Here is a 26279-nt window from a genome sequence, read left to right on the forward strand (position 1 = left end):
TTTTGCTGCCTTTCCTTTTGGTGTGAGATCCAAAAAACACAATGCCAAGACCAGTGTCAAAGAACTTACCACCTATATTTTTATCTAGTGGAGTTTCATGGTTTCAGGTCATGCATTCAAATCTTAATCCATTTTGAGTTAATTTTTGTGTATGGTGTAAGACAGTGGTCCAGTTTCATAGTCTTGCAGGAGCTGTCCAGTTTTCCCAGCACCATTTGTTGAGGAGTCTGTCTCTTCTGTTTAGTCTTGCCTCCTGTGTCATAAATTAATTGACCATATATGTATGGGTTTATTTCTGGGCTCTGTTCTCTTCAATTGATCTGTGTATCTATACCAATACCATACTGTTATTATTATTATAGCTTGGTCATATACTCTGAAGTCAGGAAACATGATGCCTCCAGCTTTGTTCTTCTTTCTCACGACTGTTTTTGTTATGTTGGTGTCTTTTGTAGTTCCATACAAATGTGGGGGTTATTTGTCTTTCTTTTATGAAAAATGCCATTGGAATTTTGATAGGGAGTGCATTGAATCTGTAGATTGCTCTTGACAATATAGATTTTTTAACAGTATCAATTTTTTCAGTCCATGAGCATGGAATAACTTTCCATCTTAAGTATCATCTTCAATTTCTTTTATCAATCTTATAGTTTTCAGAGTACAGGTTTTCACCTCCTTGGTTACATTTCTTTCTATATATTTTATTCTTTCTGCTACAGTTGTAAATGGGATTGTTTTTTAAATTTCTCTTTCTGATAGTTCATTATTAGGGTATAGAAATGCAACAAGTTTTTGTATATTTATTTTGTATCCTACAATTTACTAAATTCATTTATTCTAACATTCTTTTTGATGGAGTCTTTAGGGTTTTTTTTATATATATAATATGTAATCTGCAGATAGTGACAGTTATACTTCTTTCCTATTTGCATGCCTTTTATTTCTTTTTCTTGCCTGATTGCTCTGGTTAGCACTTCCAATACTGCATCGAATAAGAATGGCAAAAGTGGGTATCCTTGTCTTGTTCCTGATCTTAGAGGAAAAGCTTCCAGATTTTCACCATTGAGTATAATGTTAGCTGCAGGCTTGTCCTGTATGTCCTTTGTTATGCTGAGGTTACACATCCTCTATATACACTTTGTCGAGCGATTTTATCATAAGTAAATGATGAATTTGTTACATGCTTTTTCAGCATCTATTGAGATGATATGATTTTTATTCATTTTGTTAATGTGGTAAATCAATCCCACTGATTGATTTTCAGATGTTGAAGTGGCCCTGGATCCCTAGATAAATCCCATTTGATCACAGTATATGATCCTTTTAATGTATTACTGAATTTGGTTTGCTAGTATTTTGTTGAGGATTTTTGCATCTATGTTCATCAGGGATATTGGTCTGTAATTTTCTTTTCCTGTGGAGTCCTCGTCTGGTACAGTGTTAGGTTAATGCTGGTCACATAAAATGAACTTGGAAGGGTTTCATCTTCTTCTGTCTTCTGGAAGCATTTGAAAACGACAGGCATTCTGATTTAAATGTTTGGTAGAATTTTCCACTGAAGCTGTCTGGTACTGGGATTTTATTTGTTGGTGGGTGGGGGAGTAATTACTGACTCAGTCTCCTTGCTAGTAATTGGTCTGTTCAGATTTTGTTTCTTCAGATTCAGTTTTGAAAGGTTGTACCTTCTTGGAATTTACTTACCTCTAGGTTGTCTAGTTTGTTTGTATATACTTGTTCATAGTAGTTTCATATGATCTGTTGCATTTCTGTTGTATCAGTTGTAATGTCTCCTTTTTCATTTCTTATTTATTGGAGTGCCCTCCATGGTGAGTCTAGCAAATGTTTTTTCAATTTTATTTATCTTTTCAAAGAACCAGCTCTTAGCTTCATTGATCTTTCTTATCATCTTTTTTAGTGTCCGTTTCATTTATTTCCTGTCTGATCTTTGTTATTCCCTTCCTTCTACCAACTTTGGGCTTTGTTCCTTTTTTAGTTCCTCTAGGTGTAAAGTTAGGTTGTTTATTTGCAACCTTTGTTTCTTGAGGTTGGCATTTATCACTGTGAACTTCCTCCTTAAATCTGCTTTTGCTGCATTCTGTAAGTTTTGGTATGATTGTATTTCCACTTTCATTTGTCCCAAGGTTTCTTTTTTCATTTTTCAGCAGCTTTCCATTATTATTCTTCATGCTCTACATTAACTGTAGTTTCCATGCCTGTCCACCTAAAAGAGTGATAATGGGAGTGGTGGGGTGAAAAAGAGAAAAGCAATGACATCATTGCTGATGGCAGAATAGGACCTCCGGATATCCTGTCCTATTTAAAATCAGTGAGAATAATGGCAAAAATTGTCAAAATCAACTTTTTAAGAACTGTGGAAATTAACCCAAGGTGTGCATTGATTTTTACAAAAATGACTAAATATTGGTAAGAAAAGTATTCCATTGTTCCAGCTTGCCCTATTCCAACCCTCCCCCTACCTCCCCCAGGTCCATGGTACCTTAAAAATCAAGAGCTTTGCAGTCATGGGAGAAATCAGCAACTAGTGATCCTGGCAGTAATTGGGAGGGAAGACATGAGTTACAACTTATTCAAAGTTTCATTCTAAGGGAATCACCATTATTTGACCTTATTAATTAAAAAAGTAAATACATGGAAAGACACCTTATGTTCATGGATTAGAAGAAAGTGTTATGGATTACAGTATTTAAAACTACTAAAATGGCAGTATTGTCCAAATAAATCTACATATTTGGTGTAATTCCTATCAATATTCTGGCTGCCCTTTTTGCAGAAACTGACAAGACAATCCTATAAGTCATATAGGAAAACAAGGGACTCAGAATTGCCAAAACAATCTTGGGAAACAACAGCATTGGAAGAGTTACACTTCCTGATTTGAGACCTAAGCTATGGTAATAAAGACAGTGAAGTACTTGCTTAAATGTAAGCATATGAACCAGTGGAATAGAATTTTCAGTCCAGAAATGAATCCTTATTTTGCCAAGGATGCCAATACCATTCAATAGAGAATAGTCTTTTCAAAAAATGGTGCCCAGAGTTATGTTACCCAAAGCCACTTAATTGTATCCTTTAAAAAGGCAAATTTCAGGGTATATGAATTATATCTTCATAAGGGGTGGAGGGGCAGATTGGGAAGATTCACACACACACACACACACACACACACGACACTTGAGAAGGTAGAGTGTGCTTTGCGAGGGAGAGATGTGAAAGGAGAGCTGGCTACTTTGGAGAGGATTAGAGAAGAGGGGAGAGGAGGTGCTACATGCTTACCTTTCTTCAACAAGTTCCCTGTTGTGTGTGTACATATTTTAGTTTAGAAATTGAATTTTTTTTTCTTATTGTCTAAAGTTGGTAGAAACTTTTGAAATTACCTGGTACCTATTGCCAGCAGAAGTGTGTCAAGGGCCCAGTATTCTACAACTAGCAAGAAAAAAGCCATCAGTATCTTTTTTGTGTCTGGACTCTAAAGGTATTGTTGCAAAAAATTATCCTTTGGGAATTAGAAATAGCTGTGGTTTGTAATAGCCGTGCTAAAATTAGATTACGTGTCCTCAGAGAAGAGAGAATGTGCTAGTGGAACAACTATATGGAGGTGAGGCTAAGTCGATACACAGCAGAAGGAACTGATTGGCAGTACTGAGGCTGTGAACTACATGGCCGCTGCATTTGGCTTTTTCCTTTCCAGTCTGTCTGCCTTTGCTTGCTTGCTTGCTTGTTTTGTTCTTCATGGCAATGAGCAAGACCTCCAGTATATTGTTGAGTAAAAGTTGAGAGCAGACATGCTTGTCTCATTCCAGTCTACAGGAGTTTGACACTCAACTCTTTCTCCATTAAGTATAATGTTGGCCACAGATATTTTGGTAGATGCCCTTTATCAGGTTGAAGAAATTCACTTTTATTCTTAGTTTGCTCAAAGGCTTTAAGTCACAACTAGCTGTTGAATTTTGTCTAGTGCATTTTCTCCATCTATTGAGATAATCAGATTTTTTTCCAAGCCTCTTAATTTGGTGAATTACATTCATTGATTTTGAAATATTAAACCAACGTTGCAATCTTGGGATAAACCTCGTTTTTGTCATGATTTATTGTCTTTTTACTATTGGATTAAGTTTACTAAAATTTTAAGAATTTTTCTGTGTTCAGGAGTTATATTCTTGTAATATTTCTGTCTGGTTTTGGTATCAGGACAATTCTGGCCTCATAGAATTTGAACTGTTCCTTCCTTTTCTATTTTCTGGAAAAGTTCTATTATTTCTTCCTTAAACATTTGGTAGAAATCACCAGTGAGGCTATCTGAACCTGTAACGTTTTTTGTTTGGTTTTTTATTTTTTTTATGTAGGAAGATTTTTTCTACTATAAACTTAATTATTTTAATTGATACAGGGCTGTTCAGATGAACTATTTCTTCTTGAGTGAACTTTGATAGGTGTGTCTGTCAAGGAATTTGTCCATTCTTACCTGAATTGTCAAATTAACTGCCACAGTGTTGTTCTGATATTCATTTATCATCATTTAATGTTTGTAGAATCTGTACCGCTGCTCCCCTCATTCCTAGTATTGGTAATTGGTGTTTTCTCTTTTCCTGATAAGCATGGGTAGATATTTGCCAATTTTATTGACTTTTTCCCCCCAAATGACATGGGTTTAACTTCACCCATCTTCTTATTTTCTATTTCTGTTTCAGTGATTTCGGCACTCACATTTATTGGTGCCCTCTTTCTATTCACTTTGGGTCTCATTCAATTGTTTTCCTACTGCATAAAGGTTGGAAACTTTAGTAATTGAAACCTTTCTTCTTATGAAGTATTTAGTGCTTTTTAAAAATGCTAATTTCTAATCTACTTCTTTAGATGCATCCCACGAGTTTTGATGTCTTTATTTTGCTTTGTTAACCACTTTTTTGTTTTCCTTTAGATTTCTTCTTTGATCCATATTTTATTTAGAATTGTGTAGTTTCCAAATATTTGGAGATTTTCCAGATATCTTATTATTATTCATTCCTACTTTAACTCCACTGTGGTCAGAGGTATACTTTGTATAATTGAATTCTTTTAAGTAGATTGAGACTTGATTTTTGCCCCAGACTTTGGCCTCTCTTGGAAGTACTTGTGTACTTGAAAAGATTGTGTATTTTGCAACCATGGGGTAGAGAGTTTTCTATATAAATGTTAGGTCAAGTTGCTTGAAAATATTGTTTAAATCTTATATATTCTTAATGATTTTTCAAATTTGGAAATTTTTCAGTTGTTATGTGTTTCTGTTCCTACCTTCCACCTTTCATTCTGTGTCTGTGACGTGTGTGTATGTGTGTGTGTGTTGTGGTGTTTTCCTTTGTGAAGTTTCTATTGTTATGTCTTCCAGTTTACTAATCTTCTATTCAGCAGTGTCTTGCAGCTGTTGATCCATCAGTGTTCTTTTCATCTCAGACATATTTTTCATCACAATGAGATCATAGTGTGTCTTTTTTATATCCTCCATCTCTACTCAGCACTCTAATCTTCTCTTGTACCTTTTTGAACATGACACATAATTTACGTCTTCTTCTATAATTCTACCATGTGTGTCATTTCTGGGTATGTGTCTGTTGATTTTTCTTTATGTTATGAAATTGTATTTTCCTGCTTCTTTGTACATCTGGTAATTTTTTTATCTCAGGCATTTTGAATTTTATGTTAGATATTACAAGATATACGTAACTTTTTTATATTTAATATATATAAAATATGTATCACATTACACACATGTATGTTTACATTTATATGTAATTGTGTATTATATGTATTCACATTTATATAAATATATATGCATATAAACATACATCTGTACACATGTATGATACATATACATGGAGCTGCATTAACTTGGAAACACTTGATCGGTTTCTAGGCTTACTTACAGTTTGTTGGAAACAGCCTTTAGGGCTAATCTGATCCTACAACAGATACAACCACCTTCCAAGTTCCCTTCGGGAGCCCCAGCTGTCACAGTCCCACTCTGGCTGTCGGGAAGGGGAACTATTCCCAGCCCGAGTGCACGCCAGTAACTGATCCCCTGCTGCTCCCCAGGCGTTCTTTCCGCGGCCATGGTAGCTTCACGAGCATTTGCCGATCATACTCAGGGTCCGAGGGGGGCCCTCTCCACACCTGCATGCTGTGCCCTCCCCAGTGCAGGGGCTCACTCTGCGCTGGGAGTTCCCTCGGCTTCCCCGGGATTCCGGGTTCTGTTTCCTTGGCTTGGGCAGACAGCAGTCCTGTGTGCCAGGCCTGCCCACCCCCACCGCACGGTGTAGCCTGAAAACTCACCTCAGGCAGGAGGCTGGGGCAGCTGGACGGCTCACATTTGTTTCTCCTTTTCCAGAAATCTCTGTCCTGCTGCCTCTTTCCCAATATATCTTTTTTTTCCCTAGAAACCTTTTCTCAACTATCTTGTCTGGCTTTCAGTTATTTGAGACAGAAGGGGACACCCAGCCCTTTCTGCTGTGTCTTCACAAGTGTAAATGGTTTGTTGGACTTGGTCTTACAAAGATTTCTAGTCGTGAATCAGTGAGCACATTCGAAGCGCCCTGACTCACCCTGAGTGGGGGGAGCTTCACCTCCCACCCCACTTGAGGTCAGCAAGTCCTGTGTTCATTAAAATAACCAGTTTCCATTTGCATTTTATGTTTTTACAAACTGACCAGGACTGAGAGTCCTACTGTCATGATTTTTGAAAGGTTCCTAGTATCTCCAAAGTGACTGCAGACATCTTTAAAACTAATTTAATTTCACTAAAAAAAGGGAAGGGTACGTGTAATACTTAAGACATAAATATTTGGAAATGAAGAAAATCCCACACTCATCTTGGAAGTAATGCTTAGGAGCTAAAAACTCCTTGTCCTGCCTTCAGAGGCAGGATTTAATAGGGTCAAGTCAGCCCTGAAGGCTGTGCCTGACCAACTATAAGCAAGCCTAGAAAGGACCCGGTGTTCCCAGGCAACTCCCAGCTTCACAGCAGGTCAGGTGCCTCCCCGCAAGTTCGCATGCGCTTCCTGCACCTGGCTGTGACCGGCTTCCCTTGAAGGGCTCGCAGAGCAGAGGTATCGCAGAGAACATGGAGTGGGGACACAGGAGCATCTGCCCTGCCCTCCACCCCCTTTTCTACTAGAAAGTGGAAATCACTTGGCAGCTGTGGCGAGCTGCCCACTGCGATGTCCCTCCCTCTTCACGAGGGCGGCGCCTGCCTCCCAGGGGCACTGGTTCCCCGGTGAGGCCAGGGAAGGGCCTTGCTGCCCTGCAGGGTTGAGCTTTACAGCTGCTAAGAACTGCATGAACTGCAGATTTCCCCATGTGACGCTGCTTTAAGAGCTGGGACAGTCCTGAGCTAAAAGAAAGCAAGAAAAGACAATCTGACTCCTTCAAGTGGTCACAATGACAAATGTATTAATTTCTTTGGGGAAAACAAAGAGAATCATATCCAGGTGGCTTCATACCATTTTCAGAATGACTTCTGTACAATTTGGATACTTCTTTTTTTTTTTTTGAGAATGGGGAAATACAATCAGTACCTTGAACCCATGTGAAAAATATACCAGGAACTTCAGTGTGACTGAGGAGGGCAGAATCCCAACTGAGAAAAAAGGAGGAACTTATTTATATTAGTGCATCAAAAGAAACAAGTCACGTCTTAACACCAAATCCGAGTTGACATCCTCAAATTAGTTTTCTGTGCTGACCTGAGCCTTTGGCTTGTTGCGGAGCCTGTGGCTGCCTGGCCGTGTCCGAGGAAGGCTCAGACTTGTTCGCAGTGGTGTGAAATGCGGGCATTCGTTTCTGCCACCCAGGACTTTCACAAGCCTGTACCTGTCGACCCTGTGTGCATCATAAGCGGAGGCTAATACCTCCTGCCCCTCATGGTATTTATAACGGTGTTTTTATTCATATGTTGTAATGTCTTGAACGGGGTGGACATCGAACACTGCCCTGCAGTTAGCGGAGCCCTTCCGTTCGCTAGTTTTACGTCAGACACTGTTGAGACGTCCCACCTCTCTTGCAGATGAGGAGGTGGGCAAGTTTTAGGATCAGGAAAGGTTAAATGTGTCTCCCAAGTACAAGGACCCAGGCAAACAAAAGGCCTATGGTCCAAATTCTGGGGTCTTCCTGCTCGGAAGAGCTCCTTCTCAGGGCTGAGGAGGTACCGGGTCCAGCCCTCGGGCTCATGTCGTAGGACTACTCCTCGCTCAGCCCCGGCTGCGCCCACGCTGTGCTCGCAGCTCTGAGCTAAGGCCGCCCGTAAGGGCAGCAGGGGTGGCACGGGACTGGCCCCGGCTGGCTCCTGGGGAGGCTCCCGCATGCTGGGGGCGGTTTTCTCACAGCTGCCCTGTTACTGCCTGGTACCATTTTGGTACTGACATTAACTGCAATTTTGCAAAAAGAAGCATAAATCAATTCAGTTACTGTAGACGAGGGCAAAGAGTTGCAGAGAAATGTTCCTGGAGGTTTGTCCTCGGGCTTTAGCTCTGGGCAGCACCTGACTTTATGTCACCTTAGTCACCAGAACCAGAGTTCCGGGGCTTCAGGTTTTTAAAAATTACAAAGGTTCTAACGCTTGCTTGCTGAGACGGTTTGTAGAGTGTTTAATGGCTCAGCCTTTAACACAGTTAAGCTACAGATTAACAAGTAATGATTTTTTTGTATGACTAGACCACTGAAGGAAACTGACAGTAATTTGTTTCCTTGAAAAATGAAATACAAAAAATTTACCAAATGGCCTGATATATTGTGCACTGATTTCCAAAGTCCCCACCCTTTGCAGATTGAACCAAACAGGAAATTTAAGCCAAATGAAGATTCATATTTGAGCTCATTGATGTGATCTGTATTCCTCCGTCTTCTAAACCCAGAATGAAGCGAGCAGGGCTGGGTCTGGAGGGGCACACATGGGGTGAAGGGCAGGAGAACCAGGCAGGCGCTTGTGCCCCAGGGGTGGTCGGGCTGCATCTCCATGCTCTTCAGCTACATTTACTTCTTAGTTGTTCCTAGTGTCAGCTGGCGGGGTGGGGGTGGGAGCGCCCCTTCATGACCAGCAGCCTCGACCCCCCCCACTACCTGGCAGCCACCCCGCCCCGGAGCTCCTGCCTGCCTTTGGGTGTGTTGTGCTGTGGGCACGGGTTTCCTTTAGCAACTCTGACACCAGTGATGCGCCCATGCAGTTTTAATAATAAGACCACGAGTAGGCATTTAAAAATTGTTTTTTGCTGTGACCAAAATTATATAGAAAAAAGAGAAGTATACTAGTATTTTACTTTAAAGCCTCTTTTTTTCCAACTTCACAAAGGGTTTGCCGTCAGCCTTCAAGTCATCTTGTCCAATCCAAAAGCTGTGTTTAAGCGCCGTGGATCCCAGCCCGGGATGCAGGAGTCGGACTTCCTCAAACAGATCACAACGGTGGAGGAGCTGGAGCCCAAGGCCGGCAACTGCACCAAGGTACGCGTTTCCCTCGGGCCGCGCGGCTGCCCAACGCCCGCGCTGAGCAGCTGCCCACAGGCTCTTCTCCCCTTCCAGGTCCTCGTGTGGCACACTCGGACAGAGAAGGTCAACCTGGCCAACGAACCCAAGTACCACCTGGACACAGTGAGAATCGAGGTATAAAACAGAAGCAGCACTGGGGCGCCTGCCCGGTGGGCGGTCACCCCAGCACAGGGCCCCAGCCAGCGGGCCTGTCTGCACTAGCTGCTCCGCTAGCACGCTCATGGGGTGGTGTGGCTCGTATGTTTTCTTCCATTTGTTCTGCATGTTTTCCGAGCAATTAAACTGAAGAGCCCTGGATAGCACCACCAATGCCATGTGCCGTTCTGTACCTTACACACTTTTCTCATTTGTTCCCATTTGGCCTTATAATTGACAAAACTGAACAGGTTTTAGAAACAGGTGATTAGCATTTTGTCAACTTAATGTTCTCAATTCCTAACTTTGCAATGTTCATCTTTATAAGGTCGATCAGTATACATCATAGGAAATAAAACCCACAGAAAAGAGGTCTATGGAGTCATCTGTTTAATAGAGGGCTATAACATTTTGTCGATACTAGGCACCATAAAATGTAAACACAATTACTGTCATAAACCTGGAGATGCCTTCAAGGACTGAAGTGGCTTTGTTTAGTTACCCTGTTTGCGTATAGTGCAGAGAAAGGTCTTCACATTAAGCACTATGTACATAAGAAGAGATCCAAATTACAAGGGAGGCAGATAAAATTTGAATTCTTTCAACATTCGTTAAGCTCACTTTTGTAGTAACATCCAGGTTTATCTTCCTTTCACTAACCAGGTTCCCTGTTACAGACATCATCATAACAGCACAGTGACATGTACGATGAAATAAAAGAATTTTGATACTAAAAAACAGTGCTCAGTGGTACATTTACATTCTATTTATAGCATTAAACATTTGATCATATAGTACCTTCCTACAGGATTACTGGCTAATCTGGGGGTGGGGTGTGTACTGTCAGAGGTATTACTAACATGATAACTACTTCCCTTAGATGCAAACCTTAGAGCTATAATTGTATCCAGAGTAAAACTGATTATGCACATTGGCTGAGCAGCTTCTCCAACATAGTTTATGAATCACAGGAAATGTGAGCACAGCTGCCTGGACATCAAATGGTTTCTCAACCTGCTTTTCACCACACTTAATAAGTACAGACCAACACGGTCAATCAGGTAATTCTTAATATGAACAAATGGAGAAAAGGAAAAAAATGTATGTACATGAATTAACGGGAACTAGACGACGCACTTTAGCAGGAATGTCAGGCGGTAGATTGGATGAAACGGGGGTGGCACTCACTTCCACAACTGCGTGCTGAGCGTCTGCCCCGCTGCACTGCCTGCCCAGCCTGCAGCCGTGGGGGGCGGCTGCCCCAGGCCTGCCGCGGGGCTCCCGCTGCCAACGCTCATGCCGGCCATCTGCTGATTCACCTGGGAAGCACACAATGGGCTCATCTTAAGAGGCTTACTTCACTTGTAACTCTTAATAGTTGCCCTATTTTATTAGAAACTGCCTTTATTTAAAGTTGACTCAGACAGTCAAGTTTAGTAGCAATTATAAGTATTTTCCATCAACGTGATAGAGCACCAGGGTAAAGCAGACCCCACCCCCGTCCCCCACAGTCATTCTCTACGGAAGGTGGCGGCTACCCTGTTCCCTCCGTTTTTTTAGCACATTCTGTAAGGTGATCTCAATTTTTTGTCCCCAAAGATTGACCACAGCTGAAAACAGTACCAAAGTAACCTTTGATTCACATCTGGGCATAAGTCCATTCTAACTTTCACTAGGATATTGTTCTATAACTGTTAAAGGACTAAGGCAAATCTAGAAAGTAAAATACTCTAAATTATATATATTCTGCTCTTATTAAATGGTTTTTATGTACTAAATAGTAAAAATGGTCACAAAGCATAAACTTTTTCTTAGTTAACCACATAAACATCTATAATTAATTCTCATAAGCCTACAGATATTTTCCTTCCCAACTGGAATCACGTACACGGACATAAGCAGTCTCACTTCCGAGACTGACAGTGAATAAGGACAGGCTGGATTCATCACGTCACCGATGCGGCCTCAGTGTCTGAAGGGGCAGATCACTTCCCATCTATCAGAGGATGTGTGAACCCCTTGGGGTGGGCCAGGGGAGTCCACTGCGGGGGTGCTGGAGAGAAGCGCCCCCTTCTGTGTGCCTGGAGTAGGGGCAGCATTAACCTCTTACCGGCTCCTCCAGCGCCTTGGCCTGAGCCGGGTGAGCTTCACTATTCTGGCTGCACAAAAGCTGTTACTGACATTTGGTACTGAGAGTTCCAGAGCAGCGACCAGTGTCGCGGAGGTACTCCTTTAAATAGTAATAGTAAAAGCATTCGTGGCCTGTACAAGGATCGTGCTAAGGTAACCAACACCAGCAAAACACTATGGCCTCTTCCCTTTATGCTTTCAAGGGAGAAGAGCTGCCCAGGACAGAACCCACGATCGCGAAGACGCTGGAGGAACATCAGAGAGGAGGCGTCAAGGGAAGGGCGGCAGCAGCCGAAGGGCTTCTGTCCACGGGGTCCGAGAGGAGAGGGGCCCTTGAAGGTCATTCCTGTTCTCTCAACTAACTTAGGCAGAAATAGGATTTTATGTTTTGAGGTGACTTTGGTGACGAATAATGGGTTTATTCATATCTTACGGGAATTCTTTAACTAGTGGGATATTCTTTTTAAACATAAACACAATTTATAGGATAAGTGAAAGGAAATACAACTTCACAGTTTTTGAACAAGAAGATTTTTTTTCAGTCCATGGGCAGATTACAGCTGCTGTAACCTGCAATGAAAAAATGCTTACCACTCATGACAGAACACTGTGTGTGAAAGTACATCACAGCAAATGGGCTGTCGTCCCTGCACAAAGTCTCCACACAGTTTTGACTTTACACATTACCCCTACTCAATTCTTTCTACCAGACTGTTAGATTTAAATAGAAAAAAATGGCACTTAGAAAATCCATCTCATTTCTCTGAAACGGAGAGGCCGGAGAGCAAAGCCCCCTACCTGTGAGAGGCTCCACTGGCCGAACGCACTCTGCGCTGCGCCCATCTGTGCCCCCACGCCTCCTTGGGGGCCAACCACAGTCTGAGGAAGGGGCGTGGCACCAGTCTGTGCACTTCCCAGAAACCCGTTGGGCATGGGCATGCCCACCAGCATGCTCGTGCTCTGCCCCATCACGTTTCCCATCAGGCCCGGGGCTGCAGGCACAGGCACGCCCATGGACGGAAAGGCTTGAAATCCCGCCGGTGCTTGTGAGGCAAATGGCATGCCTGTGGGTCCCATAAACACACCTGTGCAGGAGATCCATGAAAAGAAAATGAACAGGGCTGCGGACGGCAGCGGCACTCACCCTATAACCACAGGAAAAGGATGCTGTCTTTCTCAACTATCCACAGCAAACTTCAACTGCTCAGACCAACTCACACACCCTTGTGAGCTGGTTACTTCCAAAATGCAGACCAATCAGTTAGGAACGTGAGCAAATCTGATTATAACCAAGTCTTATGCAGTAGCTACACAGAGAGTATCCACACTGGGCAGCACACGTGCCGTCCCTGCTGGGCTGCACCACTGGCCTCCCGCTACCAGACACATGGCTGAGAGTTGACTGTGCTGGCTTTACAGAAGCAGTTGGGATGTCATATAATTTCAGCTCATAAATGAAAGGCAGCTCATTATTTTAGAGGCCAAGGTCTAACAGAGTAAAACTGTGTAAACAATACATCTTATTGTGCTAGTATTTCATTATAAATGCAAAAAAAAACCCAAAAGCATTTTGGAATTTATGTGATAATTCAGATTCCTCATTTACCTATAGAGAAAATACTGTATACAAAGTTATAAACTCCACGCAAGTCAAGTTTGAATAATTCTTCAAAGATAATCCACATCCTATAGGCTTGTGAAAGAACATTAAGTGATAGGTGAACAGCTTGTTAATTCTGAATAGTTTTGTGAATCCTATACATGCTTGTTAATTCTAATGTTTCAGTTTTGTAGTTGTGTAAATTTCAACAGAAGCACCCACTACACAGAAATACAATATTATAACCACAAAGGATATACTTCTAGTCATCACAGCAATTCCCGAAAGCAGATTTTCAAAAGCATTACCAGGAGCGCTCTGCTGCCGCATGGCCCCGGCGCCGTACAGAGACAGGATGGAGTCCATGGAGAGCTGTTTCTTTGCCACCTCGTCTGACTTTGCAATTTGCTCGCCGAACAGATCCAGATCGCCAGTGGTTACTGTAGACAGAGTGGCAGCGGCTGATACAGAGGATGTCCCCTGAGACAGACATCAAAATAAGCCGTCCAGTTCTGCATACTAACAACAGCTCATCCGTTAGGTAAAATCCAAGTCATATTTTGAAATTTAAAACTTAAACGATTATAGCAGGTAAAATGGTGACATTAAAAAGGATCATTGACAAGCCCACACAGAAACATCCAGAATAAAAGTATGTATCCTACGCGTTGAATCTGTAAATATAAAAGAGGTAAACTGAAGCTCTTTCCTAATGATTAAATCTTCCTGCTGGGCTGACGCTGAGTCTCCGCCCCTCACATCACTACCACGCTGGGAGAGGCCACCTCCCTCGGCAGCTGCATCCCCAAGTGACCGCTACGCCTTGGAATAGAGAACAGTCCTCCCGCTATGGTAGATTGGAGAGGCCTGCAATGGCTGAGATGCTTCTCTTAAAAAAAAAAAATTGTTTTTCAAAAGCTGCTCTTTGATATTTTTATAAACCTAATCTAGATCAGTTTCAACCACATCAGAATTCTCCTAGTCCAGAATGAAGTCTGCACAGCAAGACTTCCGCCACCTACACTCTCAATGGTATCTTGCACTTCACTTTTGGACAAGGGACAAATGAGCACAAATATAAATAAACATGCAGATATTTAATACAAAACAAAACTTTTCACTTTATCTCCAATATCCAGTACACAGCATCATACAGTCACATTCACGTCTGTCTATGTGGAATTGTTTCAAATATGAAGTATTTCAGAGAATTCCGTGAAGACTGGTGGTAACCGGGTAAGAGCCTTCTTCAACTACAGGATAAGATAAGTAGTAAGAAGAAGTTAAATACGATTTGCCTTGAAGTTTTAAAAAATATTTCAAAAGTTTAACATGTTTGGCTAAAAACCTTTCAATAAATTTCCACCCAAGCAAACGCACTCACAAACTACTTTAGGGAGGACAGTATTTTGAATCTGACTTAAGAAATAAGCAAGAATTTTGAGATAGACAAACAACTTAATTTTGCAAAAGATGTGAAATGTGTGAGCAACTGGACGCGGCAGAATACCGGATGTAACAGTGCCCGGGGAAAAGCTGTGTGCCTGCCAGCGAGGAAGCAGAAGGCTGCAGGAGCTAAGGGCGTGGGCTCCAGGGCCAGCCGGCCGGGGCCCTGACACTACCACGACGGGCCCTGAGACTGTCCCCGACCCTCCGTAAAACGGGGTGAGACCACCGACCTTACAGAGCCGCCTGATGCTCACCGGGAGTATCTGCACCATGGCAGGGCCACAGGCACTGTTTACTTCAAGGTTGTTACGTAAGAAAGCAACCAGCTCACTAAGTGACCTCTGCATTGTGCTTTTAGTTTTTGTTCAAGCTAAGAAGCTGCTCAAAACCCCAGGTCTATTCCCTGAACCCAAAGTGGCTGGGAAGCTGCTGCCCCAGTCCCCTCTTGGGGCAGCCTAATGGTCACATGCTTGAACCGTGTGTATTTCTTCTGATGAAGGCAGGTAACACAGAACATCACCCCAATACAGACAGTCCCAAAATCTAGACTCAACAGCACGACTAGGAAGCCCATGCCCACTCATCATGATTCTGACGCTCCATTTGCCAGACCACAACTCTCGGATAAAGGGACTTTTCCCTTCAGTGTAACCTCAGGAGGCTGCAGGGCCGCTAACTGGAGGCTCCATGGGTCTGCGATCCTAGCACTGCGCCAGGACAGGGTACAGCCCTTGGGCAGGTCCCTGCACTGCGGGCGGAGGCCTGTCACAGACGAACAGGGAAGGGACGGCTTCTCCATGTCACTTTTGGGGACTCTGGAATGGCTCCCCTCAACCTTTAATACACATGTATACCACAGCCAGCTGCGTTTTTCTAACCCCCTTAGGAAGACCAGCCAGCCAGGCAGGGGAAGCAGACAGTAAAACCTGGCTCATATTCACATGAGTAGGAAAATGTCTCCTACTAGAATCTGTCCTATGTTTAGAAGATAAAATCAAGAGTGAAAGAATATAGAGTTCAGAGTAATTCCAACTGGTGTCCAATTACTTCCACATAATAAAGATCTACTGAAATTAGTATATTAAATAATCCCAATATATGCATAAGTGGTATACTTTAACCTGCCTTCTCACTCCATTGTCAAAGGTATTTTGAAAACATATCTATCCGGCTTTTAATCTTTACATAAATTTTAGATAAAAGATAATTCTGCTCACCAAATATTTACAGGGCTCAATACAACTGGCACAATTTTGGTCCAAAAATGATGTTCAAAAAAAGAATTAGCTGTGCCAAGTCATCAGTTACTGGGGCAGAATGGCCACCGCACGGAGGCCAGACCGATTCCTCACCAGCAGGGCCCCAGCCCTGCCGTGGCGCTGCTTCAGCGGCGAATCAAGCCTGCCCTCGCTGCCCTGCCCGTGAACAGGACGCCCAGAGCACAGAAGCCACAGACTTAGACTCTCCGGGCAGCTGCAAGGCAACTCCCGTGGCTCCAGTGGAATCTCAAGAAGTCTAGCAGGTAAAGCAGCCTCGCTATGAAATGCTAGACCAAAAGAAATTGCTTTTCATGCTCAGATTGTCAAATATCCTAAATACTTCTTTCTACAGCCACAATATTGGCCTTAGACAATTTTATTATCACATGCATACCCATGTCTGCACAAATTCATGAGGTAATTAATGTTAATTGAAACAATAGTAGCAACATTTAATCCCTCTTTTTCTGTGCTGGGGAAGGGAGAGGCAGCAAGTCCATAAAACAAAGCTATCTTTTCTGAAAATAAACATTAATGATGCAGATAATTTGGATAAAGATCCATTCAAACCAATTATTCCTAAGAAATCTATTTCCTCAATTCTAGTGGTAATTATACAATGACTATCATAGTAACAACAAATATGTGTAATAAAGATATATGTAGTTAGTAAGCCAGGTTCCTTCTTATAAAAACCTTCCACCTAGATGACTCCCATTTGGCTCCATTTTTCTAAAGAATAAGAAATGTTTTTACTTTAAAGATTATGCTGTACTGAAACAAACTGGTTGTTTTATTTGTAAAGTATAAATTTAGAACAGAATCTTGAAGTTGTATGCTTAAACACTAACCCGGATTCCTGAAAGTTCATCTTTTCACTTTAAAGAAAGATAAATGCTCCATGGCATCACTTACACGTGGAATTCAAAAAAATTGAAAAAATAAAAATAAAAAGAAGCCAAACTCACAGAAACACAGAGTGGTGGCTGCAGGTGGGGGAATTACAAGGAGGCTGGTGAAAGGAACGAACCTCCAGGTGTAGGATGAGTACGGTCTGGTCTGGGCACCTACGTGTACAGCGTGGCGACTGTAGCTCATTACACTGTGTGACTTAAATTTGCTAAGAAAGCAGAACTTAAGTGTTCTCACCGGAAAAAAAAAAAAAAGCGAACGTGAGGGGGAGGACTGCGCTGGCCACCTTGACAGTCGGCGGGGGCCTTTCACAGCACACACGTGCATTAAGTCACTGGCTCATGCACTTCAAATATATTACAATTCTACTTACCAGCTATACCTCAATAAGGCTTAAAAGAATATTCAAAAATTCTAATTTGCAACTTTAAAAAAGGAATAAAGACCAACAGAAGAAATTCCATATGGAGGCAATTCAAACTTTTTTACCATTCATATTGTAAAAAGAATCCTGATCACTAATACCATGTTCCAAATAGTTTTTTAAAAACTCATTGAAGCAAAAAAGCAAGGTAGGTTTTAAGGTTACCTTAAAACAATTTATCTTCACAAAAAAGGATATAAGTACAAAAGCTGCTATAATTTGTTATTCTGTTTTCTTGAAACTAAGAGTAAATAAACACTGTGTTGGGGATGGCTAATAGAATGTAAGGAAAGAACCCCTGACTTCTCAGCAACGTACACACACCCAGTTTAAAAACCTCTGAGGTAAGTGACCTTGTTGATCTCAGTCCAGGCTGAAATACTCCACATTTCTCCTCTTGTTCATTCTAAACACTGCTGTTTGCCAACAGCAAGAGTCAGCAAACATGGGACAGTGACTATTTAGGCTTTGTGGGTGGCGGAGCGTCTGTTGCTACTGGTCAACTTGTTCCTGTAGCGTGAAGCGGCCACAGGAGGCCTGCAAACAAATGGGGCGGCCATGTTCCAATACAACTTGATTTGCAAAACCAGCCTGCAGACTAAAGAACAGGCTTTCAAATCAGCGACCGCTCAGAAATAATTTTCAAAATTGAAACTTTGAAATTATTTTTAAATAATAATAAGCAGTGATCATGCAAAATAATCTTACCACATACCTGACCCGGGGGCGTGGCAGTTGCAGGCAAGGGGTTAGAAATCATTGGTCCAAAGATGTCCAGATCATCGTTCAGGGCTGGCGCTGTGGCTGTGGTCCCATTAGTCACTGGTGCCTCTGCAGGGCCATCTCAAAAGAAAACAGGTTCTCATCTTGAAGAGGAATCTCAAAAATTACTTGACAATGGCATTATTTTAAAAAGTAATAAATGGTTAAAAAAAGAATACTTTTATGAACTGTGTCTTTCAGAAATTTTAAGTCTCTTCTGATAGTACATTATCCTCTACTAAGAATAATTACTTATTTATACTTTCAAATCTAAACCCTGCTCGGTATCTTATTTTACCCGTACCAAGCCTGCGCGCGCGCGCACACACACGCACACACACACACACACACACCTTTATAATGATGCTCTGGGAAAGGTACTATACACACACACACACACACACCCCTTTATAATGATGCTCTGGGAAAGGTACTATACACACACACACACACACACACACACACACACACACACCTTTATAATGATGCTCTGGGAAAGGCACTATACACACACACACACACACCTTTATATTGATGCTCTGGGAAAGGTACTATACACACACACACACACACACACCTTTATAATGATGCTCTGGGAAAGGTACTACACACACACCTTTATAATGATGCTCTGGGAAAGGTACTACACACACACACACACACACACCTTTATAATGATGCTCTGGGAAAGGTACTATGAACACACACACACACACGTTTATAATGATGCTCTGGGAAAGGTACTATTCACACACACACGCACACACACTTTATAATGATGCTCTGGGAAAGGTACTATTAACACACACACACACACACGTTTATAATGATGCTCTGGGAAAGGTACTATACACACACACACACACACCTTTATATTGATGCTCTGGGAAAGGTACTATACACACACACACACACACACACACACACACACCTTCATAATGATGCTCTGGGAAAGGTACTACACACACACACACCTTTATAATGATGCTCTGGGAAAGGTACTATACACACACACACACACACCTTTATAATGATGCTCTGGGAAAGGTACTACACACACACACACACACACACACACACACACACACCCCTTTATAATGATGCTCTGGGAAAGGTACTATACACACACACACACACACACCTTTATAATGATGCTCTGGGAAAGGTACTACACACACACACACACACACCCCTTTATAATGATGCTCTGGGCACGCGCGCGCGCACACACACACACACACACACACACACACACACACACACACACACACACACACACACACACACACACACACACACACACACACACACACACACACCCCTTTATAATGATGCTCTGGGAAAGGTACTATTAATTACCCTTACTTACAGACGGCAAACAAAGTTTAACTTGTCCAGTGTCACAGAGCTACACCCAAACCTTAGGTTATAATCTTACTCGATTTTTACTATAAAAGCAACATTCTTATTGTAAACAAAATGGAAATTTCTGACCAGGATACTTGGCTGGCCTTAATATCGCCCATCGTGCACTTAAGGAGCCTGTTTGAATATATTTATGGGCAGCAGGCTGTTTGCTGTAGACAGCGGCTGGTCAGTCAGGGGAGCGCCAGGAAGGGCTGAGAGGAAACACCCATTCTCTCTCCCAGTTCCCAGCATTCAGACAGGCATCCGCAGGTCACCGGAGACCCACCCACAGGGTTCCTCCCAATGCTGGGGGCGGGGAAGGGGGAAGGGGCAAGGGAGGGAAGAGGAGGGGCAGAGCGCTGACAACAAGGGGAGTCGTGGAACCCCGGTGCTAGAAGAGCGTTGGGCCTGCACTCAGGCGCAGGAGAGACGGGGCTGTCTTTGCCGCTTGCACACAGCTGGGTGGCCGCAGTGAGAATTAAAGGGGCATGAACACCTTTTAACACCCCCAACTTGCCACTGTCCTTATTCAGTCTGATAGAAGGCATAGTGAACTTGCCCAGAGCAGGAAACCCCTCTCCTCTGGAAGCAACACTTGTAAAAGATTCAAATTGCTAGAATTTCCCCACCATGGATGTTGGTAATGGTGGCACAATATGTGAATGTACTTAATGCCACTAAACTGTAAAACTGGTCGAAATGGTAATTGTTATGTGCATTTCACCAAGAAGCATCCCTACCATATATTTTCTACACTTACAAACACATATGCTTATAAACATGCCTAAAACAATGTATATGTAAAAATACATTATAAAAATGGTTTTAAATTGGGTATGCAGGGGGGACTGCATTCTATGATATTACATGGACCTCCAATAAATTCTTTATTCAGTCCTTTACTCCTGGGCATTTAGGTTGTTCCCAGACCTCCACCATGATGGTAAATGCCCTCAGTCCTATGACACAAACACAGTTCGATTCCTTCACTGCAGGGTGACATGACTTCTATTTCTGCTACCCCCTGGAACAGCTCCATTCTCTTATGCCATTAAAAAAATGAATAAATTCAAACCTGGCCTTTTGAAATCTCAGAAGGGTACTCCTCACAGAGGAAGTCGGGCTCTCTCTGTACCCCCCTACCACAGCCAGCAGGGCTGCTGGGAAAGTGAGCTCCCGCTGTGAGCCCAGGGGTCTCTGGAAGCTGTCAGACTGAGACGGAGGCAGCACCTGCCCCGGAGAACAATCTCTGCCGCCAGGCTGACACTGCGCTCCAGTGGTTGGGGAAGCTTTTCCTTCTGTAAAAACCTAAGGTAAGGAACTTTCTCTCAGGCCTGACCAAGGTCTCCTGCCCAGCCTTGAGATGGACACAGGTGGCTCTTCTCTGCTCTCACATCTATGACATACTGGCCCGCTTTTCTCTCTGCCCGTCTTCTCCATATGATCCCCTTACATGATGGATGTCACCCCATCAGTTTTCCTTGCTACTAAAAAGCTAAGCATTCACAGAACTGTTGAAGAACAACAACTTCCCAGCCTTGCAAATCAGTAAATACAAGTTCCCAATGGGTTTTAATGTTGGCTAATTTGACTTACTACATTTTGGCAAGCTAAGCAATTCTTTAAAAAGAATTGTTTCAATTAGTTTTGAAGGTTGTATCTTTGATTGTCAGTATTCAAAGGACAGTTACAAAATACTTAACCATTACAAACATCATGTTTCCTAGGCATTTTTAAAGAATGTTTTGCATGTTACCATTTTCATCTCCATTTTGGAAGGTGGTCAGGGCATCTCCTTCCACTGCCTCCAGTCACAGAAAACAGGGTGGAGCGTGAGTCAAAGGCAAGTTCAAGGTCGCCTCCCTAGTTAAGTAGCCATGTCGCTCTAGAGTGGAGTCTGCTGACCCCAGAGTAGTGAGTGCTCTTTATTTAAAACCACATTTCACCAAAAGTTGTGTGATTACAACCATACCTAATTATAAAGAAAACACTTAAAATTCTGAAAATTAAACCAACTTTCCAGCAGTTTACAGTTACTTGTACTAAGAGAAGCAGGGACAGCCGCTGAGAGGATGTCACAGTTCCTCATCTCCCAAGCCCACTGTGTTTTCTCCACTGACAGTGAGGGATCTGGGTGGGTGTGAGCCACTGGCCCAAGGGAGGCAGGCACAGGCTCTCATCAGCCCTGGGTCAGAGGAGCGTTCACGAGTCACTGCGAGGTCACTGCGTCCTTTTGGTCAAGGATCCACCAGCTGCACAGTCTTTGCCAGCTGCACACAGACTCAGAAGCCACAAAAGCAGCAATACGGAGATGCTGACGACGGTTTTTCACACAAATGTAATTTTAAAACTTAGAACAAGGCTTACTCAAATTAAGTGGTTTAAATAATGTAACTGCCATTAACAAAAATATTTAAATTCACACGGGTTACATTTTGGGTGCAAAATCTCATGCACGTGCATGTGCACACACACCCCCACCCCAATGGAAACCTCTTCTTCCATGAGAAAGGGAACCGCAGATCCGCCCGCACGGTACCTTCTGCGAGAGAAGTGGATGTCTGTGCAAAGACCTAATCAGAATTCACCACAGACCGCGGGTGACCACGTGCTCCTGGCGGCAGCCCCATCATCAGTGTGCAGGAACAGCAGTTGGCGGACAATAAAAATAATGGCAGACCCAGAGTACAAGAAAAGCCTAAGGCAAATGGAAGAAATGTAGCTGGTGACAACATCCTAAAGGACGATAATGAAGCACAAAGGACCCCTTGAAAAGCAATGAGCAAACAGAAGAAATTAGGACAACGCAGTGAAATGAAGGAATTTCAATCTGAGCGGCAAGGCAGCAAGCCTGCCGTGAGCTGCTCTGCTCGTGGGGAGCTATTCTCTTTCTACGTTACTTCAAGATTCCAGACTAGTGTTTTATCTGAAACTCGGTAGATGAGTGGTTTAAACTGCACACATACAGAAATTCACAAGGAAAGGTTAAAGTGTTCTGAGCTGAAGAAAAGTTGTTAAAAAGCAGTGCTACATTTCATATGAACAGAAGGCACCCAGCACGCATTTCCTGGCCTTGTTTGCATCATGACGATGACAGATGCTTAGAAAGCAGGTAACATTTCAAATATGACAAAGTCACGTGGGCCAGTCTCCTTCATCCAGAAATGCTCAATACGGTGCCAGAGACTCTCAACTCCATTACTTGGGGTTAGGTCACAGCTCTTCCGACACCAAGAATACAAATGAGTAAACAAAGTATTCAAAACACTAGTGTCTTCTTGGCCCATTCCAAGTACCTCTGAACGACAGTTCATAAACTATTAAGGAAAAAAATATATAACACTCTGCAGTTTCATAACACGTGTTAAACACTATTAATTTTATTTAAGTTCCAACTGCCAGGTATTCTGGACAATGCTCTCTCCAAAGTACCTCAGTTTAATCCTCGCATCACCTCAAGAGTTTTACAGCAAGTTTAAGATTTCAACGGAGGTCTGGGGGCGCACCTGGGAAGCTCAGCTGCGACGACCGGTCTGAATGCTTCTCCTGGTGCGTCCACGCGGAACCACGTGCCCCTTTCGCACGGAGATTAAAACCGTCCGTGCGGCCGTGACCCGACCCGGTAAAGGCACCTGCGGGCGGGCCGACGGCACTGCCGGCCACACAGCACGCGGCCCGGCTCCCCGCCTCCCGGGGCTGTGACATCCGAACCCGGTTCCGTGGCCGGCCGACCTGACCTGACCCCACGCCTGCTCGGTCAGGCCTGCGACCCTCCCTGCCCCGAGCCAGGGCCCGCAAACGGCAGGCCGCCCAAGAGCCGTCATGTGAACGGCGGCTGGGCGCCCTGGGATGGCCCCAGGCCTCCTGGATTCAGCGCTCGGCACACGGCAGCGGCACGTCGCCGCCTGGGGAATCGGGATGCCTGACCACCAGACTGTCGGGGGGTTTCTCGGCGACCGCAGAGCCATGGTGGTAAACGACAGGCGGGAACCCGGCTCCCCTTCCGCTGGGAGAGGTGAATCCATGCCGCCGTTTCTGGAAAGTGCCGCGGTCCGGGCACAACGCCCTCCCCACTCCGCGGGCCCCGCCCTCCACCAGCGCCCCCTGCGGTCCCGGCCGACGGCTGCGTCTGGGGGGTCTCCCTCCCTCGAGTCCAGGGCCCCTCCCGGGGGAGGACCCGGCGGCCGGCACCCTCGTGGGCTCCCTTCCCGTGTCCGCAGCCTGGGCGTCCCCAGGACTGCCCGCCTCGGGGGTCACCGCCGCTTCAGGACCGGCCGCCTGCGCAGGGCTGCCCCCCTCCGGCTCCTCCCTGAGGGAGGCGGGGTCCCCGAGTCGGAAGCACGCCCTCCAGAGCCACCCCCTCCCGCCCCGGCCGCACCCCGGGCGGTGGGCGTCGGGGGCGGCGCTCGTCCGGGCGGGGGCTCCTTTCCCCACCGACCCGCTCACTCTAAGGCGCCCCCATGAACGCGGACGGTGCTCGCGGTAAGGCTGCACGGTACGGAAACAAAACCCACCCCATCTGCCCCTCCTCTGACCAGCAGCAGCAAAAAGATTACCTTCGAACTAAAGTAAATAAAATCTGAATTAGAAATTTTAGCTTTTTTTCCATATTCACACACACACACACACGCACGCACGCAGCTGCATCCTCTGGTAATTACTAGAGCTCCGTGACCTCTGCTGGTGCTCAACAAATACTCAGTGAACTCATCCTTCATTTGAATGTCAGAGGCATTAGCTGGCTATAATCTATTTGCATAAATAATAAAAAATGTCAAAGAGCAACATGAGATTTTATGTATTACTGATCTAGTTTAAGGCAGGTAAGACCCTGACAAGTAGACGGATGCTGTTTTCCATGACCGTTTCCGACTGGGCGTGAACACCCAGCCCTGAGAACACCCTTGTTACAGTGGACACTGCCAAGCCCAGCTCCTCCTCTGTGACCCCTGAGGCGTCACACCACCCGGGGAGGAATCCGGAGCGAGCAGGCCCCGACGGAAGAGGGGGAGGGCCGCCCCTGGGAGCGCGAGGTAGGGTGTGCGCTCCCCGACAGCAGCGCTCTTTCTTCTTAAAGCGTTATGAACCTTCATGTTGCTCACACAACCTTTTTATTTTCTACTAAAGAAAACATGTAAAGCTTCTTCCTTAATAAAAATGCTATTAGGATTTCCTTTGTATCAAAACACATGACTTGTTTTATGAAATAGAACAGACTCCCATGTGTATAACTTTGCAAACTCAAGTCATAAATTCTTTTTAAACCATATTCAAATTTTAAGCTTCAAATTGTTTTCAAATGCTAAGAAAATAAACTGACAGAGTTAAGGGAAACCATTTTTTTTTTCTTCCTGCTACCTAGGTGGCATTTAGGCTAACTTTACTACAATGGCTTCAGTGGCCTTAAAGGTGGTCTGAACCCTCTTGCTGTCCCCGCCTCCGAGCCTGTCCATGCTGCACAGGCCCACCGTGAGGCCAGCTGGGGGGAGGGGGCACCCTCACAGAGAGGAACCCTGCGGCGCCTCACCTTCTGGGAGAGAGACACGCTGCCTGACTCAGAGCTCTGATGGCTGAGAAGAGGCTTATGGCATAGCTTCACACACACACAGACACACACACACACTTCTGTAGGATTTTAGAGCCTCACAAGAAATATGAAATGAAACCAAATTGAATAAAACAAATCTCCTTTTAAATGTTTAATAAATGGTGACAGACTAAGTTTCTTTGAGGCCCTCCCATTTCCTCTGTGTTTTTAGGGAGCTACAAATCCCCCACAGGCCAAAGATCGGGCTTCCCAGCAGGAGTCCCAAGGTCAGCATCGTTCCAACCCATCCCCTGCTCATCCCTTCAAGGCCCAAACATGTCCGGCTGGCCTCTGACCTGGGGTCAAGGTCGTGGCCCCAGCACAGCACCATGTGAGGTTTCTGTGCTGTCTGCTTCATGTTTTATTCATTCATTTATATTCTGCCCATCAACTACTTTCAATTTTCAGATGAAAATGCCAGAACCCGAGCCAGTGTCCTGCCTCTGAATCCAGTGCTCCTCTCAGCACATGGTGCCATCAGCTATCAGTCTGAAAGATGGGCCTGAGGTCTGCTTCGCGTGGCATCGTGTCACCTGGTGGTCTTAGAGTTCTATTTTCTATCATAGATCAATGTAGTGTGATAGTTAAGAACACGAGCCTGACCCTGTAATTTCCTGGCTGAGTGACTTTGGGCAACTTACTTAGCCTCTTTGTGCATCAGTTTCTTCACCTGTAAAACGGAAATAATGATAGTTCACAAACCTCAGTGCAGTTGCAAAGATTCAGTGACTATTTGTAAAACTCAAAGCAGTGCCTAGCACACAGTAAGTGCTATCATCTAAGTGTTTCTTCAAGTTCCAAGATAATAATTTAATACTCGTGTCAAACACCTTGCTACGGTTCATCTTAAGAGCTGAGAATGGACTTTGGAGTTGGACCTCGGTTTGAATCCCAGTTATATCATCTACAAGCTTCTTAGAAGTCAACTTAAAAGTCAACTTTTAGAAGTTTAACTTTTGTTGGCTTCAATTTTCTTGTCTGTTAAAAAAAGGTGGGGGGAGTGTGGGTGTGCATGTGTAAAATACTCTGTGCCCTGAAAGGCTGCCTTAAGGATGAGGCGCTATGGCTGCAAAGCCCCACGCA

The 26279-nt window shown here is 44.1% G+C and overlaps 2 protein-coding genes across 7 annotated transcripts in view; one reads left to right on the forward strand and one right to left on the reverse strand.

The window, feature by feature from the left end:
* Positions 1–9699, forward strand: part of B3GAT2 (beta-1,3-glucuronyltransferase 2) — a 46308-nt gene extending 36609 nt beyond the window's left edge. Inside the window, exons 3-4 of the mRNA XM_037012625.2 lie at positions 9338–9486; positions 9565–9699. Of these exons, the coding sequence (XP_036868520.1) occupies positions 9338–9486; positions 9565–9651 (236 nt within the window). The 3' untranslated portion in view covers positions 9652–9699. The remainder of the gene's footprint in view (positions 1–9337; positions 9487–9564) is intronic.
* A 340-nt stretch (positions 9700–10039) lies between these two features.
* Positions 10040–26279, reverse strand: part of SMAP1 (small ArfGAP 1) — a 165819-nt gene continuing 149579 nt past the window's right edge. For 4 of the 6 annotated variants that reach the window (XM_037012622.2, XM_037012623.2, XM_073224481.1 and 1 more), the window contains 4 exons: positions 18156–18283; positions 13705–13876; positions 12595–12881; positions 10040–10985 (listed from right to left, as the gene is read on the reverse strand). In XM_037012622.2, the coding sequence (XP_036868517.2) occupies positions 10851–10985; positions 12595–12881; positions 13705–13876; positions 18156–18283 (722 nt within the window). In that variant the 3' untranslated portion in view covers positions 10040–10850. The remainder of the gene's footprint in view (positions 10986–12594; positions 12882–13704; positions 13877–18155; positions 18284–26279) is intronic. The other 2 variants (XM_073224480.1, XM_073224482.1) reach the window with 1 other exon arrangement.

This window comes from Manis javanica, chromosome 16 (assembly GCF_040802235.1).
Source record: "Manis javanica isolate MJ-LG chromosome 16, MJ_LKY, whole genome shotgun sequence".
In the NCBI taxonomy this organism is placed as follows: domain Eukaryota; kingdom Metazoa; phylum Chordata; class Mammalia; order Pholidota; family Manidae; genus Manis; species Manis javanica.